Source organism: Thermobia domestica, chromosome 11 (genome assembly GCF_964235325.1).
Source record: "Thermobia domestica chromosome 11, izTheDome1.hap1.1, whole genome shotgun sequence".
Taxonomy (NCBI): domain Eukaryota; kingdom Metazoa; phylum Arthropoda; class Insecta; order Zygentoma; family Lepismatidae; genus Thermobia; species Thermobia domestica.
Window position 1 is genome coordinate 13104896 of NC_137464.1, and position 20006 is coordinate 13124901.

Sequence of the window (20006 nt, forward strand, 5' to 3'; positions counted from 1 at the left end):
AAGAGAACGAGTACACCCCCTAAAAAGTGCTCATAAAAGGGAACAAATTCACCCCTAAAATGGAGGTCGTAAAAGACCGTGGGCTCACGGTGTACGGTGCTCAATTTCCCAGGGGCTCGTGAGTTGAGCGATGTTGTCCGAAGGTGTTCCAGATCGATCCTTTTTCTACTACTGAGTCGACTCTTGCGCATCCCTAGAAAAAAAACAGAACAAGTCTTGACTCTCTAAAGTTACCCTGTGCAAAATGGCGGCCGGTCAAAATTTCAGCAAAAACGTCAGTGTAAAGTCTATGGCCACCCTTATAAATCTGAAACAGTGAGACAGATGTCAAAACAGAGAAACGCATGTGTCATCATTTCAAAAGCATAATGATTGAAAGTAAAAATATTTGTTCCAGGGTGCTACGAGATTCCCAGACGGGGTCCTACTTAAAGTTTAAAATGACAAGGGGTCAAGTAGCATATCGTTAGAAAGCTGTTGCTAATGAAAGTAGGTGGAACTAGTCTGGACGCTCTACGATAACACTGTGGAAACATCTTGCGTTTTAGTTCTTCTTTCTCTAGCAGTTTTTTTTAACCTTAATTTTTGTATTCAACGTAAGGAAAGGAAATGCCCCTACTGTGAGATTCTGCTTTTCGGGCCCGGTAATTTCTAAATAAAGAAATATATAAAGAAATATAATAAAGAAAGGAAAATTACGAAATAAAGAAAAGAAAAAGAAGTATCTTTGAGAATAGAACTAACTAGTTAAGATGCGGTATTTTGTACAAAAGTGGTACTTATACTCGTTGTCTGGATTATAAAGTATAAAATGATTCAAATAACACGTTTTCTTGCCGGAGGAACAAGGAAAACGTGCGTGTCTCACAATGACAACAAGTACTGATTGCAAAGTGGAAAGCGAATGCGCTCGGAGAATCGAAATGAGGATGTACACCAGTTTTCAATCCATCTTTTATGAAAGCATATTGGTGCATGCCAATGTACGTTGGTGAGCTCATTTGAATATACAAAATGGACATGAGCACTAAACGGTAATCTCTCTGAAAAACTTTGCAAGCACCGTGCTCGAGTTTCACAAAGTGTTTTAGCTTGTTTTTGTATTCTTATTATTTAGTTTTATTATTTATATCAAAACGTTATTATTTAGTTTTAATAACTGTATGTTAAAACTATTTTGTATATTACAATGTAAATACAACTATTATTTTAAAAGTAGTTCACAGGATACCAAAAGAACATGTTACGTAATCAAATGTAGTTGAGTTCATTTCTCTAGTCGCTGCTTTAACTTAGATTTTGGGGTAAATGTTATTCTGCCAACACTGTGATTTCTATGGATGGCAACACTGAAAAATCTTCAGGTTCATTTTTCTGTGGCAGAATAACATTATCTTTGATTGTGGTAAGTTGCATTTCATTATCTCGTCGAAGAAATAAAAAAAAAATGTTCTCCAATGCCTACAAATTTAATTGCTTACATTTAGTACCAGGTTCGTGAGGTGATTTTTTTTAATTACACGGCGCAGTAAAGAATTAAATGCTCTACACATACCTACGCTTTTGGTGTCCAGCCCATTCCTAGGCTCTTCGTCTGGTACGCTGAAACCTAAACCCAAAGCGTTAGTTCTAGCATGACACTCAACGTCGGTTCTTCTCTCTCTTCTTGGCCACTGACGAAGCTCTACAAGTAAAGGGATTTGGAATTCCGTAATGAGATTAATATAAGTATCAGTAATTATAATTGTTACATTTTAAGTATGGTGAAAATAACTACGTAATTGCCCACAATTTCTTAAGTAAGATAGAAAGAAGTTTTTCAAAATCTCAAAAATGAGCATTAGTTTTTAAACGCCCGTTTGTCTAGTAACTCAGACGGACGGCAATATGAATAAAAAATGTGTGACATCACATATGTACTTAAAAGACAGAAATTTCGTTCTTTCCTCACATTTCATAACAATTACAAAAATCCAACATATGTGTCTAAAACTTACATTGTTTGCAAATTATAATATTGCAGGCAAGGGCGCCGATCCTGGGAAGGCCGAGGGGGCCCGGGCACCCTCAAAGCTCCATGTGGGTCCCCCTATTGTATTTATGAATATACAATATTTGGAATAATTTGAGTGCAATTTGTCTTAAAATCTTCATATATATACCTTCTGCATTTGAATGCCCCCCCCCCAAAAAAATTACTGAGAAATCGGCGCCCTTGATTGCAGGTTTGGTTTATCAATGACATAAGCCATAGATTACTTATAAAGGTAACCAAGAAAGTTCTGTCGCTTTTTGTGCAGGTCTGTGTACCATCGGCCCTCACACCGTGAGTTGAATGCGAATGGGTAAAAGCCGAAGGTCAGTTGTTGCTGTGGATATATCCAACATAGGCCCTACTATCTGGTTGTGGCATTTCACTTACACCGTGAATTTGCGTAAGGACATAGTGAATATGGGACCTCCACAGAGCGTCATAAGGGCGTGTATGCTATACGAGTTAAAACTGATGTCAAACGACTCTGCAGCGGGGTGGAAGATATGCCAGGCATTTGGTGAGGGTGTCGTGACTACACGGGCAGTGCAGCGATGGTTTAACAAGTTTAGGAACGGTGACGAAACACTCAAAGACGCACCACATGCCGGAAGACCAACAAATGTACCAAATGAAGATATGCAGGCAGCAATTTAGGCAAACAGTGGCCAGTCATGTGAGGAACTGGTACTGGAATTCAGTGTGAATGGAGAAGCCATTCGGCAGCACCTCCATCAACTTGCGAAGCCCAAAAAGTTAGGTTGATGAGTCTCACATGATTTAACTCCGGGCCAGAAGGCAACGCGAGCAGACACCTGAGTTTCTTTGCTGTCTCGTCTGAGGAAGAAGCCATTTCTGGGCAGGGTGTTGACATGTAATGAGAAGTGGGTCCTGTACGAAGCTCCAGGGCGGCGCGTCATCATAGGGTTATCATCCCATGAACCGGTTCCAAAACAGCCCGAAACCAGCACTGCACAAGAAGGTCTTCCTGTGTGTTTGGTGAATTGCTCACGGTATCGTGCATCGGGAACTGCTACCAGCTGAACAGAGCATCAATTCAACTGTGTACTGTCAGCAGCTGAGCCTTGTTCAGGAAAGACACATAACTTTGGAGCCAACACTTCTAATTCGCAAAGGGGTCTTCCTGTTACAGGACAACGCTAAACCCCACGTGGTTAGGATGATCCGGGACACCATTCTACGCCTTGGATGGAAAATACTAATGCATCCGCCATACTTTCCGGACATTGTACCGTTTGATTATCACTTGTTCCATTCGTTGGACAATAATATTAGAGGATGCCACTTCAAATCCCTAGTAGAGGTGTAAAATGCACTTGATACCTTCTTCGCTTCATGGCCCACCAAGTTCTACCACAATGGAATCCATGGCCTTCCAGAATGTTGGCAGAAGGTCGTTGATACTGATAGGGACTATTTTTGATCTTCCAGGTACGTCTTAGGTGACATATCAATGTTCGAAGGTGATTGGTGAAAAAGATTCAGAACTTTATTGGTTACCTTTATAAGTTTTCCTTAATATGTTTTCGGGTGTTTATGCAAAGGATGTTAAGTCATAAAACTTTATTTACCAGTCAATTCAAGAAAACTATAACCGGAAATGTAAGTAGAAAAGCAATTTTCTGCACGTGTGTAAAGAGAACTAAATCAAATTCAAACTTGTGCCGAAGTCAAGAATTTGTGTATTAGTGCATGGAGTTAGTGTCAGAAACCACCAAAATATTTCACTTCCGGCTACCAGTCTGTAATTTTACACAGTTCTTATATGTATACCAAAGGAAAAGAATCCGCCGGGAGACACTTGATCTAACGTCCGGAACTCATGTGATGACGTCATCAAAATGGCGGACAGCTCGATCCAAAAAATAAGCCATATCTCCGTTATTTATGGACCGATTTTCTTCAAACTTGGCTCATTTTAAAGGAAATTAAATTTGGAATAAAAGACGTTACCAAAATATTTCCTTTAAAATTAACCGTTTCGGAGTTATTTAAGAATTTAATAAATTAATGAGTATTTATTGAAGAAAAATACATAATAACTCCGAAACCCTTAGTTTTAGACGAAACACTTAGGTAACGTGTTATGTTGTTAATTTCATTACCTTTAAAATGAGCTATTAATGAAGAAAATCGGTCCATAAATAACTGAGATATCACATATAACGTGTTAATTACATTATTAAAATGGCGGTCACGACTTCTTACAGATAGCGACAAATTCAGCCAAAGTAATTCATTTCCATACACTAGTCGAAAATTTTACACAGTATTTATATACATAATAAATAATTTTAAAATACCTGGGAGACACTTGATTTAACACGCTGAACTCCTATGTTGACGCCTCAAAATGGCCGCCGGGATTAAAACATAGGTTTGATTAAATACAACTATCTCCATTACCGATCATTTTATTGAGTCTTCCAATTGTTCTATTTGAAAGAGCATGAAATAAGGTACAAAAATGTTATTCGATTTAGTTTATAGGTTAATGGTTTATGAATTACCGTATATATGGCGATGACAACTTGGAAGTGGATGAAAAGAACATTCGTACATTTTCTTCTAGTAGATGGCAGAAGTTTCTACTTGAAGAAAACGCAAAAAACATTTCTTTTGTTTTTACTAGTGGTGATTTCTGATACTTACCGAATTTTTAGAAAAGAAACAAATATTCTATCACACAATGTACTGGAAGACCACTATGGTGCTAGAATGTTTCCTTTTAGATTAGGTCCGCAGCATTCGACAGGGCAGTTTGATAGACTATATTTCTACTCTGGAAAACAATTTCCTATAGATGTTTGCTCTCGATCATACTATGCGCGGTGGCTGCCAGTGTTTTTGTACAACTTAAAGCAACTGCCAGAGATGCATCCAACAATGTTCCGTGAGTTCCAAAACGGAAATATATCTGGCTGCAAAACTAAAAGAAAATTTTCCAGGATGGTGCATGACCAGTTACATGAGCAGAACAACAAACTAATTAAAAATTCTTCAATTAACCTATTCCGTCTAAGTCAAGGGGAGGGGCTATTGCAATGGATGGTTGCAGGACCCGAAGTTATCCGCATGATTGGAGAGTTCGAAAAGGATCGAACCTGAAATCGTAACATTACTTCCGAGGAGCACCATGAAAATACTCCAAGTTTTCATAAGAAATACTCCAAGTTTGATAAAGTGGATACTTTCAAATATTTAGGATCAATATTAACAGACGAAAATCATATTCACGAAGAAATTAAATGTCGACTAAAAGCAGGGAATTCGTGTTACTATTCGGTTCAAAATCTCTTGTCGTCGCGAATTCTGTCGAGGAATTTGAAGCTTAAAATATATAAAACGATAATCATGCCTGTTGTTCTGTATGGTTGTGAAACATGGTCGCTTACTTTGAGGGAAGAACGAACATAGACTGAAAGTATTTGAGAACAGGATCCTGAGAAGAATATTCGGACCCAAGAGGAACGAGAATGGGGAATGGCGGAAGCTTCATAACGAGGAACTACATAGTTTATACGGTTTACCCAACATTGTTAGGGTCGTCAAGTCTAGGAGGCTTAGGTGGGCAGGTCATGTAGCTAGAATGGAAGAAAGTAGAAACGCTTTCAAAGTCGTGACTGGTAGACCCATAGGAAAACGACCATTAGGAAGACCTAGGCGCAGATGGGAGGACAATATTAAGATGGATCTCGCAGAGATAGGAATACAAAGTAGAAACTGGATGCAATTAGCTAAGGATAGAAGTCAGTGGAGAGCTTTTGTGAACGCGGCACTGAACCTCCGGGTTCCATAGGCCATAGAGTTAGTTAGTTAGTTAGTTTCATAAGAAATTCGAAAACCATGTTTCTGCCCTTGTTGAAGTGTTTGAATCACACGGCAACCCATTCGAAGATGACGAGTTAACTACAGTCAACAGCAGTAGAATCATTCTCCCAGAAGAAAATGCGATGAGCGTCATGTCGGCAAATGCTACAGGAAAAAGCCAATTTGATACGTTTGGCGAAGATCGGTTGATCCTCAGAAAAGTTTCCATCCATAAAGTCATCAAAAGAAACAACCTTCCCTTGATGAGCGCTAAGAAAGTTACAGTTAAGTCCATATCAAGCAGAAAATAGTAGACCTGAGAAAAGACAGTACTCTTTTTGCCAAGTTGTACGTCGGTAGTCAATCAAGGGGAATTGACGTCAAAAAGTTCTTTACCCATGAAAATAGTTCACGTCCACCTTCCATATCTGACCGCGGTAAGCTCGGAAAACCAATAAAAAAATGCGACGTGGTGTCCTGTATCGTCGAGTCAAGTGGAGTTCGGGTGACCACTGCTCATGAGCCCGAAGTTTCTTCGCTCATAATCGATGCAGCAGCCTTGATCCATATGCTTGTCCCTAAATCCAGCCGGACATTCCAAGAGTACTGTAACCAGATTGTTAAACCATACATTCTAATGAGATTAAGATCTGTGGAACGAGTTGACCTAGTTTTTGACCGCTACCTAGAAGGAAGCCTAGAAAGTGACGTAAGACAGTCGAGAGGGTTTGGGCTCAGAATAAATGTAAAATCTAATGTTGTCATCTCCAAATCTTTCAGTAAGTTCCTTGCTCACAGTAAAAACAAAGAAGAACTCTTTGAATTTTTAGCTGAAAACCTGGTCAAAATGGATCTCCTCGCCGGGAAAAGTCATTTGCACCTACAGAGACACGGTAATTGGATCGCAAATGGAGGTGACATTTGAAGCTATATCTTCGGAATTCCATGAAGAAGCCGAAGCCCGTCTCCTACTTCATGTATGGCATGCCATGAAATACTCAGGTTGTTCTTAGGTCATGGTGAAAACTGTTAATAGTGACGTGGTAGTAATTGCTATATATGCCTTTTCTAGACTCAATACACTGAAAGAATTTTGGATTGAATACGGCAGTGGAAAGCACCTCCAATACCTTCCGATCCACGAGTTGCACAACAAAGTTCCACGAAGAGTTCCAGATCTTTTGCCTTTCTTTCATGCATTTACGGGGGCTGACACTGTATCAAGTTTTGTAAGTATTGGTAAAGCCACTGCGTGTATGAATTTCCGAGATGTAGACAAAGCTTTTTCGGCATATTCTCAAGTTCTGGACAACATCTCTGAAGATGACGACACGTTTTTATTCATTCAACGCATTGTAGTTCTTATGTACCATTCATCAAGTTCTGCAGAGACCGTCAATGAGGCCAGGCGGATTCTCTTTACCCAGCAAAACAGACCCATTGAAAATATTCCACCAACCAGCAACGCTCTGTTGCAACACTTGAAGAGGGCCATCCTACAATGTTCTTTGTGGACAAACTGTCTTCAACGGAACAGTCAACGCTTGGATCCTTGTGAGTGGGAATGGAAGAAGATCGCAGATGACTAGGAGCCCCTCTAGTCGACAAGCCCAAACTTCACCATGGAAAAGCTAAAAGAGTTGATAGCATGGAAGTGCAAACAGATTTGGACGCGCTGTCGATTGTAAAAATACACGAACTTTGCACTTTACGTTGTAGTTGTGAGGGTCAATGCAGAAATTAAGTTTAATCTTACAAACTTGTCATTTTGTTTAAAGTTTACATTGTTTTCAATAGTTGTGGCTTCCGCGTTAATAATCCATATGGATTGTAAGCTTACATGTTTTCATTGTGAGAAACTGTTGTAAATATCTGTTACTGTTCCTAAAAAAGAAAAGTTTTTTTTTCATTTTTGCCAATCAGTAAAAAGAGGGAATTGAATCCACTAAAAGATGTAAATAACTATTTTTATTTTTATTTTCATGTTCTCTTTTGTGGTATAATTTATAATTAAAGACGAATCACTCTTAAAAAAAATTATAAATCATGCAACGTTGCAATGGATGTAATGTGTTTACTTGAGTTCACGCCTCTTATAATAACAGAAATGTCATTGCAAAATATATTAAGCCAACAGTAACCATTTTGAAACATTGTTTTTACCGCCTTCCACGTTGTCGTCGTCATAAACCATTTAAAATCGAATAAAATTTTGTAGCTTATTTCATGCTTTTTCAAATGGAACAATTGGAAGACTCAATAAAATGATTGGTAATGGAGTTAAGTGTATTTAAGCAAACCTATGTTTTTAATCCCGGCGGCCATTTTGATGACGTCAACATAGCAGTTCAGCGTGTTAAATCAAGTGTCTCCCAGGTATTTTAAAATTATTAATCATGTATATAAACACTGTGTAAAATTTGGAACTGGTATATGGAAGTAAAGTATTTTGGATGAATTTGTCGCTATCTGTAAGAAGTCGTGACCGCCATTTTAATAATGTAATTAACACGTTATATGTGATATCTCAGTTATTTATGGACCGATTTTCTTCATTAATAGCTCATTTTAAAGGTAATGAAATTAACAACATAACACGTTACCTAAGTGTTTCGTCTAAAACTAAGGGTTTCGGAGTTATTATGTATTTTTCTTCAATAAATACTCATTAATTTATTAAATTCTTAAATAACTCCGAAACGGTTAATTTTAAAGGAAATATTTTGGTAACGTCTTTTATTGCAAATTTAATTTCCTTTAAAATGAGCCAAGTTTGAAGAAAATCGGGCCATAAATAACGGAGATATGGCTTATTTTTTGGATCGAGCTGTCCGCCATTTTGATGACGTCATCACATGAGTTCCGGACGTTAGATCAAGTGTCTCCCGGCGGATTCTTTTCCTTTGGTATACATATAAGAACTGTGTAAAATTACGGACTGGTAGCCGGAAGTGAAATATTTTTACGCTAACTCCACGCACTATATCCTTAAGTATCTTTAAAAAACATCACTATGATTAAATTTTCAATCTAAATTTCCCAACAACGTATTTTCTGAGATATAGAACTTAAATAACTAGGTTATGATGTCAGACATTGGTGAAAGTTAGGTACATTACGTACGACGATCCGATCAGGGAGTAATCTACACCCCCTCAACACCCCCTAACACCCCTCTAAATTTCTTTACACACACCCCTGGATGGAAAAGGAATACTCCCCCATTTCCAATTGTATCAATCAGTATCATATAGGTTATTTATTGCATCAAGTTAAAAACGGTTTAGCGTTTAAGAAAGAAGGCAATATTCTTATTTATTTATTTCACTTCAAAATACGAAGCGACTTCGTTCTCATGTACGGTTTCGAGTACCAGATGACCTTATTGTTTCGGACGGTGTTTCGATCGAAACAATTGACAAAACAGACCTGCTTATACATACCCTCCTGGGCTCCGCGGTCGTTTCCGAGAAACGAGATGGATGGACAGATGCAGATGACTGAAATTGGCAAAGTCTTGAGCGGTCATTCACCTACCTCCTCCTCAATAAGGAAAAATGTGACAATATAGTAATAAGCCTATACCAGATTCAGTTGGTAAGTGCTACTCTGCAACAGGCTTGCAACCAGAGGGGGCTAGGGAGGGCCTGGCCATCCCTTAATTTTTCATGTCCCCTCCAGACCACAATACAAAATACACAATTTAGATATTTGTAAGAGAATTTTTAATGACTTGGCCCCTCCTAACATATTCATGGCCCCCCAAAGCTCTGTGGCTGGTTTCGAGCATGCTCTGCAAGTGGTATATCAACGGACGGACGTTAGAAGGGTGTAGTCAAAACGTTTTTAGAAATGAAGAGATCGATCGAAATAAGAATTATATATATTTTAGAATGAGTCTAGTGTTATGCAGGAACGCATTTGGCGCTAGCTTAATTTTTGTAAAGTATATTTTATTTATTTTTTTTTTTTCATTCCCGTGTAACGTGGGTTCCTGTCACCACGGCATGGCGCGTCCTCAGGTTGCGGATCGAGGAGAAGGCCTCTAGATATAGAGGTTAGCTGCGAATATACTGAATAAGCAGTCGCGGACAGACGACTAGGAGTGGTCCTCCAGCTTGGGGGTTTGGGTAAGGCTAACACCCTCATCCTGTAAAGAAAGGTACTTGTTCAGAAACATTCACAAAAGCCTCGGACAAGGACTGATAACTTGGCACGACATAAGCAAAAGAAAATGGACATGAGATTTGGAACATGGAATACTAGAAGTCTTTATAGGGCAGGCGCGTTAAAATCTGTAACGAGTGAGTTAGAGAAATACAGGATGGACTTAGTAGGAGTTCAGGAAGTTAGGTGGGAAGGAAATGGATCTGAGAATTCCGGAAATTTTACGTTCTTTTACGGGGAAGGAAATAAAAATCACCAGTTAGGAACAGGGTTTTTCGTTCACAAACGAATATTACCAGCAATTAAACGGGTTGAATTTGTTACTGACAGACTTTCTTTTATTACTCTTAAGGGACGGTGGTGTGATATTATTGTTTTAAATGTACATGCTCCAACTGAAGATAAGGGTGACGATATAAAAGATAGTTTTTACGAAGAAGTGGAACGGATATTTGACCAACTCCCGCGATACCATATGAAGATTCTATTAGGGGATTTCAATGCGAAGGTAGGACGAGAGGATATTTTCAAACCGATTATAGGGAACGAAAGTTTGCATAAGGAAAGTAATGACAACGGTGTTAGACTCGTGAACTTTGCAACATCCAAAAACCTAATCGTGAAGAGTACAAAATTCCCACATCGCGACGTTCATAAATACACTTGGACATCACCAGACGGAAAAACACATAATCAAATTGATCACGTTTTAGTAGATACAAGAAGACAATCTAGCATAATTGACGTCCGGTCGTTTAGAGGGGCTGATTGTGACACTGATCACTACCTGGTAGTAGCTATAATACGGGAGAGATTATCGTTGAATAAAGGTAATATTCAATGTCCGAAAACGGAGAGATTTAATTTAAAGAAATTAGAAGAGAGCCAGGTAAGAGAGGAATACCAGATTGAAGTTTCGAATAGATTCGCGGTTTTAGAAGACTCGGAGTGCACTAGTGTTGAGGATACTTGGATTGAAATTAGAGATAGCATTAAAAGTTCAGCAATAGAAAAATTGGGACACGCGGAAATACATAGGAACAAACCATGGTTCGACCAAGAATGCATTAAACTAGCAGAGAAGAGAAAACAGGCAAAATTACGGTGGCTACAAAATCCGAATGAAACAACTACACAAAATTTCGCAGATATCAGGCGGGAAACTTCCAAAACTTTTAGAACAAAGAAACGGGATTTTTTGAAAGCTAAAATTAAGGAACTTGAAGATAATAGTAAAAATAAAAATATTCGGGACATGTATAAGGGGATCAGCGAATTTAAGAAAGGCTATCAACCTCGTGCTTATATATTAAAGAAATCTGACGGAACAGTTCTCACCGATACGGATAGCCTCTTAAATAGATGGAAAGATTTCTTTGACGATTTGCTGAACACGCAGCCAAAAACTAATGTGCGTGGAGAAAAGGAGATACACACCGCAGAACCGTATATTCCAGAACCCAATCGAATAGAAGTGGAAGCCGCTATAAAGAAATTGAAGAAACACAAATCTCCGGGTGTAGATGAAATTCCGGCTGAGTTAATTTTAGCTGGAGGCGAAAAATTGTGGAACAAGATACACAAACTCATTCTCCTTATCTGGAACAAGGAAGAATTGCCACAAGAGTGGAAAGAATCAATCATTGTTCCAATTCACAAGAAAGGCGACAAAACTGACTGTAATAATTATCGAGGCATTTCTCTTCTGTCAACATCCTATAAAATCCTTTCAAATATTCTGTTAGCAAGATTGACCCCATACGCAGATGAAATTATTGGAGATTATCAGTGCGGATTTAGACGAAATCGATCAACTATCGACCAAATATTTACCATTCGCCAAATACTCGAAAAGAAGTGGGAATATAATACCCCGGTACATCAACTATTTATTGATTTTAGAAAGGCTTACGACTCGGTTAGGAGAGAAACATTATACAACGTTCTTACAGAACTTGGAATACCGAGAAAGCTAATTAGATTAGTTAAGATGTGTTTAAGTGAATCCCAAAGTAAAGTCCGGGTAGGAAAATTTTTGTCCACGAGCTTCCACGTCGAAAATGGCCTGAAACAAGGAGATGCGTTGTCGCCATTATTATTTAACTTTGTGCTGGAATACGCCATAAGGAAAATCAAAGATAGCAACCAGGGCCTAGAGTTGAACGGCATTCACCAGGTTATGGCATATGCTGATGATGTAAATTTAATAGGGGATGATAGGAGAACAGTAGAAATAAATGCAGAGATCTTATTAAACGCTTGCAGGGACATGGGTTTAGAAGTAAATGCAGAGAAAACTAAATACATGGAAGTGCGTCGGGACCGTAATACGGTAAATTGTGGAGGCGTTAAAATATTAAATAATGCTTTTGATAAAGTGGATACTTTCAAATATTTAGGATCAATATTAACAGACGAAAATCATATTCACGAAGAAATTAAATGTCGACTAAAAGCAGGGAATTCGTGTTACTATTCGGTTCAAAATCTCTTGTCATCGCGAATTCTGTCGAGGAATTTGAAGCTTAAAATATATAAAACGATAATCATGCCTGTTGTTCTGTATGGTTGTGAAACATGGTCGCTTACTTGGAGGGAAGAACATAGACTGAAAGTATTTGAGAACAGGATCCTGAGAAGAATATTCGAACCCAAGAGGAACGAGAATGGGGAATGGCGGAAGCTTCATAACGAGGAACTACATAGTTTATACGGTTTACCCAACATTGTTAGGGTCGTCAAGTCTAGGAGGCTTAGGTGGGCAGGTCATGTAGCTAGGATGGAAGAAAGTAGAAACGCTTTCAAAGTCTTGACTGGTAGACCCATAGGAAAACGACCATTAGGAAGACCTAGGCGCAGATGGGAGGACAATATTAAGATGGATCTCGCAGAGATAGGAATACAAAGTAGAAACTGGATGCAATTAGCTAAGGATAGAAGTCAGTGGAGAGCTTTTGTGAACGCGGCACTGAACCTCCGGGTTCCATAGGCCATAGAGTTAGTTAGTTAGTTTTATATTTTTATTCACGTAAATTCATTGAGTGGAACAGGGCTCATAGCGAGTCACTTTTTTTAAAACTAAAATTTACTTTTTTTTAAAGTTGGTCACTAAAAGTTACTTTTTTGAGAGGGAAAGTGACTTTTTCGTGTGATTTATGTTTTGCATTGGCAGTTTTCTAAGAAAAATATAAAAACAAATGGAAAAGGCAGAAATTTGTTACTCATTACTCTTCTAAAAGCTTCAATACTTGCTGCCACATGTGAAACAGTCAGCTTTATTCTCAGTTCAGCTTTTATTCTTTCTAAAGCACAGTGGACGGTTGGTGCATGCTTAAGCTCTCAAGGTGGGGTTGAGAACCCTTCTGTTTCTATTCTTTCTTTTATCATAATAATCTTTTAGTTTTCTCTCGTAATAGTTAACGCTCCGTTCAACGTTGCGTGTGTGTGTGTCTGTGTGGTTCATCATGTTCGTCTTGTGTTATGCTTCTTGTATGTTCTTCTTAAGAGTAGGAGATGAATTTGAATATTTGAGGTTTTTGAGAACTCTTAATGCGAAGTTAAATATAATGTCTGGGATGAAGAAATTCGGAAATAGGCCAGAACTGGTTCCACTCAGAAGCTTTTTACATCTGCTACTTCTGCTTACCGTAACTACAAAGCTTACTTTGAAAACCTAAGAAAGGAGGAAGCTCAAAAAGAAGTAAAGATGAAACAAAACAACAAAGAGAGAAGTGATGGAGAAACGACAAAGAAAAAAAGGGGCATGATGAGATTTTGGTCACTTTTACCTGTGCTTTTGGCCATTTTTGGTCACTTTTCAACTATTTACAAGAGACCAGACCACTATGAGCCCTGAGATTATTAAAATTAGGGTATATTAAAGAAGACAAAACAGTAAGATAGAAAATATTTGTAAATTGAAAAACTGGATTTCTGGAAAACAGCTAAATCAACGAATAATTTTCTTATGAAAGATATTCAGAGCCAATAACATAGCCAGGAAGGGGCAGGAACGTAGATTAAGAGATCAAATAATATTAAACAATTAACGTTAACAACACGGTTAGAATATTAAAATAATGAAATTGGAACTATGTACAGTATAAATTACTAAACGAATGTGATTTCAGCACGGGACGAGTGAATTTTTTCCCAATTAATATTTTGAAAAAAAAAAATCACTCACTAAAAGTTGCTGGGTGTGAATAAATTGAAATAATAGCAGAATTTTGCAAAATAATTATAATAATTCACATGTAATCAATTCACGTGTAATTACTGGGTAAAATAGTGGAGGTTAATTCCTAATACAGTGAAACCTCTCTTAACGGACATCTCTCAATAGTGGACATCTTCATAAGAGAACAAACTTTCTCATTCTTCCATTCCATAAATATGTGTGATGTTGTGTTGTGAGAGAGAATCCTTCCTTTTAGGAACACCTCTCATTTACGGACAAATAATTGTGCACCACCGATGTTCGTTTTCAGGGTTTCACTGTATTACTTAGTTTCATAATAATAATAAATGCTCAAATGTGTGAACTTACTTTATTGAACCTACCATTGCGAAGAGCTGATATTATTATTATTATTATTATTATTATTATTATTATTATTAGTAGTAGTAGTAGTAGTAGTAGTAGTAGTAGTAGTAGTAGTATTGCAATAGTTGCGTAACAAAATATACTGTTTTCTTGCTTGAGTTTGTTTTAAAATTATATCACTATTCTGAGAGCATACCCCCCCTTTAATTTTGAACACACCCCCAAGTAAAAATTTCTGGCGTACTTACTGGATCCGATGAGGTAGTATCCAATCACTTTCCATGAAAATCTACAAAAGGTCAGACTGAACAGAAAGAAGGACGATCTGACGAGACAATCCCCAAAAACGTTCCATGAAAATCTAAGAAGGCCAGCCCGAAGAGACGAAAGGACAGTCTAATGAGACAGTTTCCAACCTCTTTCCATGAAAATCTAAAAAAGGTCAGACTGAACAAAAAGAAGGACGATCTGACGAGACAATCCCCAAAAACGTTCCATGAAAATCTAAGAAGGCCAGCCCGAACAGACGAAAGGACAGTCTAATGAGACAGTTTCCAACCTCTTTCCATGAAAATCTAAAAAAGGTCAGACTGAACAGAAAGAAGGACGATCTGACAAGACAATCCCCAAAAACGTTCCATGAAAATCTAAGAAGGCCAGCCCGAACAGACGAAAGGACAGTCTAATGAGACAGTTTCCAACCTCTTTCCATGAAAATCTAAAAAAGGTCAGACTGAACAGAAAGAAGGACGATCTGACGAGACAATCCCCAAAAACGTTCCATGAAAATCTAAGAAGGCCAGCCCGAACAGACGAAAGGACAGTCTAATGAGACAGTTTCCAACCTCTTTCCATGAAAATCTACAAAAGGTCAGACTGAACAGAAAGAAGGACGATCTGACGAGACAATCCCCAAAAACGTTCCATGAAAATCTAAGAAGGCCAGCCCGAACAGACGAAAGGACAGTCTAATGAGACAGTTTCCAACCTCTTTCCATGAAAATCTACAAAAGGTCAGACTGAACAAAAAGAAGGACGATCTGACGAGACAATCCCCAAAAACGTTCCATGAAAATCTAAGAAGGCCAGCCCGAACAGACGAAAGGACAGTCTAATGAGACAGTTTCCAACCTCTTTCCATGAAAATCTACAAAAGGTCAGACTGAACAGAAAGAAGGACGATCTGACGAGACAATCCCCAAAAACGTTCCATGAAAATCTAAGAAGGCCAGCCCGAACAGACGAAAGGACAGTCTAATGAGACAGTTTCCAACCTCTTTCCATGAAAATCTAAAAAAGGTCAGACTGAACAAAAAGAAGGACGATCTGACGAGACAATCCCCAAAAACGTTCCATGAAAATCTAAGAAGGCCAGCCCGAACAGACGAAAGGACAATCTAATGAGACAGTTTCCAACCTCTTTCCATGAAAATTTAAGGGGCAGCCTGGACAGAAGGAAGGATAATCCGGTGAGGCACTCTCCAATTTCTTTCCACGAAAATGTAAGGTCAGCCCGGATAGAAAAAAGGACGATCCGGTGAGACAGTCTGAAACAGCCTCCAACCTCTTTCAATGAAGATCGAAGAAGGGCAGCTCGAACAGAAGGAAAGACAATCTGACGAGAGAGAGTCTTCAACCTCTTTCCATGAAAATCTAAGAAAGCCAGCCCGTTCAGAAGGAAGGACGAAACCATGTGAGTGTTTCAAATCTCTTTCCATCAAAATCTGAGAATGCAGCCGGGACAGAAGGAAGGACAATAAGATTAGACAATCTTCAAACTCTTTCATTGAAAATCTAGAAAGGCCAGCTCAGACAGAAGGAAGGACGATACGATGAGACAGTCTCCAACCTTTTTCATTGAAAATCTAGAAAGGCCAGCTCGGACAGAAGAAAGAACGATACGATGAGACAGTCTCCAACCTTTTTCATTGAAAATCTAAGAACGCCAGCCCAGACGGAAGGAATGACGATCCTGTGAGACAGTCTCCAATCTGTTTCCATGAAAACCTAAGAACGCCAGCTCGAAGAGAAGAAAGGACGATTCGGTGAGACAGTCACCAACCTTTTTCAATGAAAATCTAAGAAGGCCACCCCGGACAGAAGGAGGATCCAATGCACTGGCGGATCTAAGGGGGGACGGAGGGGGCGACCGTTCTTCCCCCAAAAGGTCTGTTTTTTTACTTTCAGCACTTATCGTTGGAAAATACAAATATGGTATTTTCCCGACCGATTCAATCTGTGTGACAAGCCTAGCAGAGTCTAATCAAAATTTGTGGTACTTAGTAGTACTTAATACAGATATATTTGAAGTGTGATTACTTCTGTCCCTAGTTCTTTGAGGCAGTCACCATAAGCCCCAAAGGAGAGAGAATATGATTCACTCGTTCGACGAACAGCTGTAGGAAGGAGGATAAGACGCCTCACTCTTTGAACTAAAAAGATTTTAAAATTGTGTCCTAGAAAAAGGATATGGAAATGGAATTTGTATCCCGAAACTTCAAGTACTTGTACCTTTTACAAAGAGAAATATATAATCTTTAGCGCTCCTTACCTAAAAGCTCTCTGAATCTGAGACTTTTCGGTTGGTTGATTGATTGATATGTATTTACGTCGTTTGTCAAAAGCGATGCTTTACAGAACGAGAACTAGAGTTTAAAGTTGGATCTGAACCACTATAGTGCGTTCTATGCTCATTCACCGGGAATCAAATCACAGAACCTCATGCATCAAAGATCAAAGATATGTTCGCTATCTACTAGATCAACGAAGAGAGCCGTGACTTTTGGGGTTCAAACACGGAAACATTAGAAAGGGGCCAGGGATTTATTGTGACTTTTAATGGCATTTCATCTTTTCTTGGGAAATAACACAAGCTGTTATATAAAAGACGAAGTCCTGAGTGAGTAACTGATAGTACAGGCCAAACTCCTCAAGCTAGAAACTTGGAATTCGGACTGTAGATAAGATTTCTGGCGTAGGGTATCACTAAGGAAGGATTTCTTGGAAATTCGAAGAGAAGGGGTGGCCATCTCTCCGAATCCCTTAAGGATGAAGAGTTGAAATTTGGTATTTGGATTTCTCATTTAAAATAATTTGACACGCGTTTGAACGTTTTTTGATACTTTACTAAAATAAGGAAAAAGGGGGGAGAAGAAAAGGGCGGGGATTGCAATTATAAAAATAAGATATCAATATCTAAGAATCTTCGAAGGTTAGAAACATGAAATTTGGTGTATGGACTTCTCACACAAAATAATGCAATATATATTTCAGCGTTTTTGATATTTTACCTAGAAGGAAAGAAAGGGACGGTTATTATTATTATTATTATTATTATTATTATTATTATTATTATTATTATTATTATTATTATTATTATTATTATTATTATTATTATTATTATTATTATAAGATACTCATATCTCGGGATCCTTTACGGTTAGAGACATGAAAGTTTGTAGTTTAATTTTTCATTTAAAATAATTAAACATATATCTGAGCGTTTTTTGCCACTTAACGTAGAAGGGATGGAAAAGATGTGGGGGTGGTTCACTAAAATGCCTTACGAGGTGCTTGAATTTCGTGACAGAGTTTGAGCTCAATCCAATGTTATATGAAAGAGATACATAGAAGGAAGAACGCGAAAATTGTGCCACGGTAAAACATAGGAGCATTTGCTATAATGTGTGAGGCCGTATGCAGAGCAAATTGGGGGTCTGGGGACGAAGGCGAGTATAATATAATTTTATTGTTGTAAGCATAGCTATAATTGTATTATGTTTCTAACAAACTGCATTTAAGAAATTACCTAATAGAGCCCATTTCCAACCCCCTATTCCTAGTCTGGTCTAATGCTTTTTTCCTTTCATACTCAATTATACCACTGCAAAAGAGGTGTATTCGTACAAAATACCCTATACAAAGCATCAGCCGAAAGAATATTTCAACACTAAAGAGGTTGAAGACATGGCTACGGTCCCGGATGGGTGCAGATCGACTTAGCGACCTGGAACTACTATATACGCACCAAGACAAACGTATATTACGATCGTGTCATCTACATATTTATCAGGAACAAGATAGGGCGTAGATTTGAGTTTGTGCTGTAACTTTCACAGAGATGGACTGCAAGGTGACTAAGGCCGTTGTTTGGTTTTCGTTTTCGCCCGTCGTGGTGTTTGCTCATAATTATTTTCAACTCGTGGGTACTCCACAAAAGTCATGAGCCTGGGTATAAGTTGAACTCCTTGGATGTATCTGAATCGCAAACAAATCAAGAAAGATGAACGAACTCGGAAAAGTTTTTGAAATTGCTTTTTTTAAAAAAAAAAAAATCTTTAACTGAAACAAAAAAGCACAACCACAATCGTAAAAGATGTGTACCGGTATATAGGGTATATTATATTTTTTAATAAACAGTTATACATATGATATTTGTTTGTTTAACGTCCCACGTGTGTGTCAGAACGGCTAATGGAGACGTGGACCTACTGATTATAGTGGAATCCGAATCACTTTTTCGTTCAACTGTACCCCACCGGGAATCGAATCCGAGATCACGCGCACCAAAGGCAAGCGTGTTAGCCATTAGACCAAACGGGATCCATATGAAAAAAAAACAAGTTATACGTACTTTATTCTCTATTGGTAATTTCGTTTAAAGGTGATAATTTTTTCAAAATTAAATTTTAATTTACATTTTTTTTTAAATATCTGATATTGTCAAATAATATCGCCAGTCGGTATGTTTTTGGAAATATAGTTTGTGTGCTGTAAGGAACGGAAACATCACTTTGGTTTTATATTTCTGATCTCCTTTCGTTCATTTTGTTGTAGACTTTGCTAATCTTTCAGTTTTTTTTTTTTTTTTTTTTTTTTTTTTACTAGTTATGCATTATATAGCTTATATTGTAATTCTGTATAATTTTAATTCATGTAAAATCTATACACATTTCGTGCTAGATCCAACAAAATTTCTGTCGAGTTTGTGTAAGAGAAAGTTTAGTATTGATATTTTTGCTATTACATTATTTGCAGTATCTCACTGAATAAATTGTGCATTTACCTTCGTAGTGATTTATATGGTTACGGAGTACTGCAATATATTATATTTATGTAGGATTTATCTTCACAAATCATTTCTTTGTATGTTAATGCTGTAGGTTAACTTCAAATCGTCGCTCTGGATTCCTGTTAGTAGTACAGTACAATGTTTAAATGCTACGATGATTAGTATTATGTATTAGAAAGTGTATCCATTTCATTCTCTTGTACTTGATCTGTGCCCTTGAATGCGCAGGCCGTAGTTCTTTTAAGGCAAAAACCATAACATCCTTATTTCGGGGGAAAGCCACGAAATTCAAGTTCGGGCAATCACTAATACGAGGAATATTCACGGAGTCACTAAATATCCTTGGAGCTCAGTTTGAA

The 20006-nt window shown here is 38.0% G+C and overlaps 1 protein-coding gene across 2 annotated transcripts in view; it reads right to left on the minus strand.

The window, feature by feature from the left end:
• The window catches only part of LOC145663899 (receptor-type tyrosine-protein phosphatase delta-like), a 212260-nt gene that overhangs the window by 169761 nt on the left and 22493 nt on the right, over positions 1-20006 (minus strand). For both annotated transcript variants that reach the window (XM_081730070.1, XM_081730069.1), the window contains exon 4: positions 1556-1684. In XM_081730070.1, coding sequence (XP_081586196.1) covers positions 1556-1684 — 129 coding nt within the window. The remainder of the gene's footprint in view (positions 1-1555; positions 1685-20006) is intronic.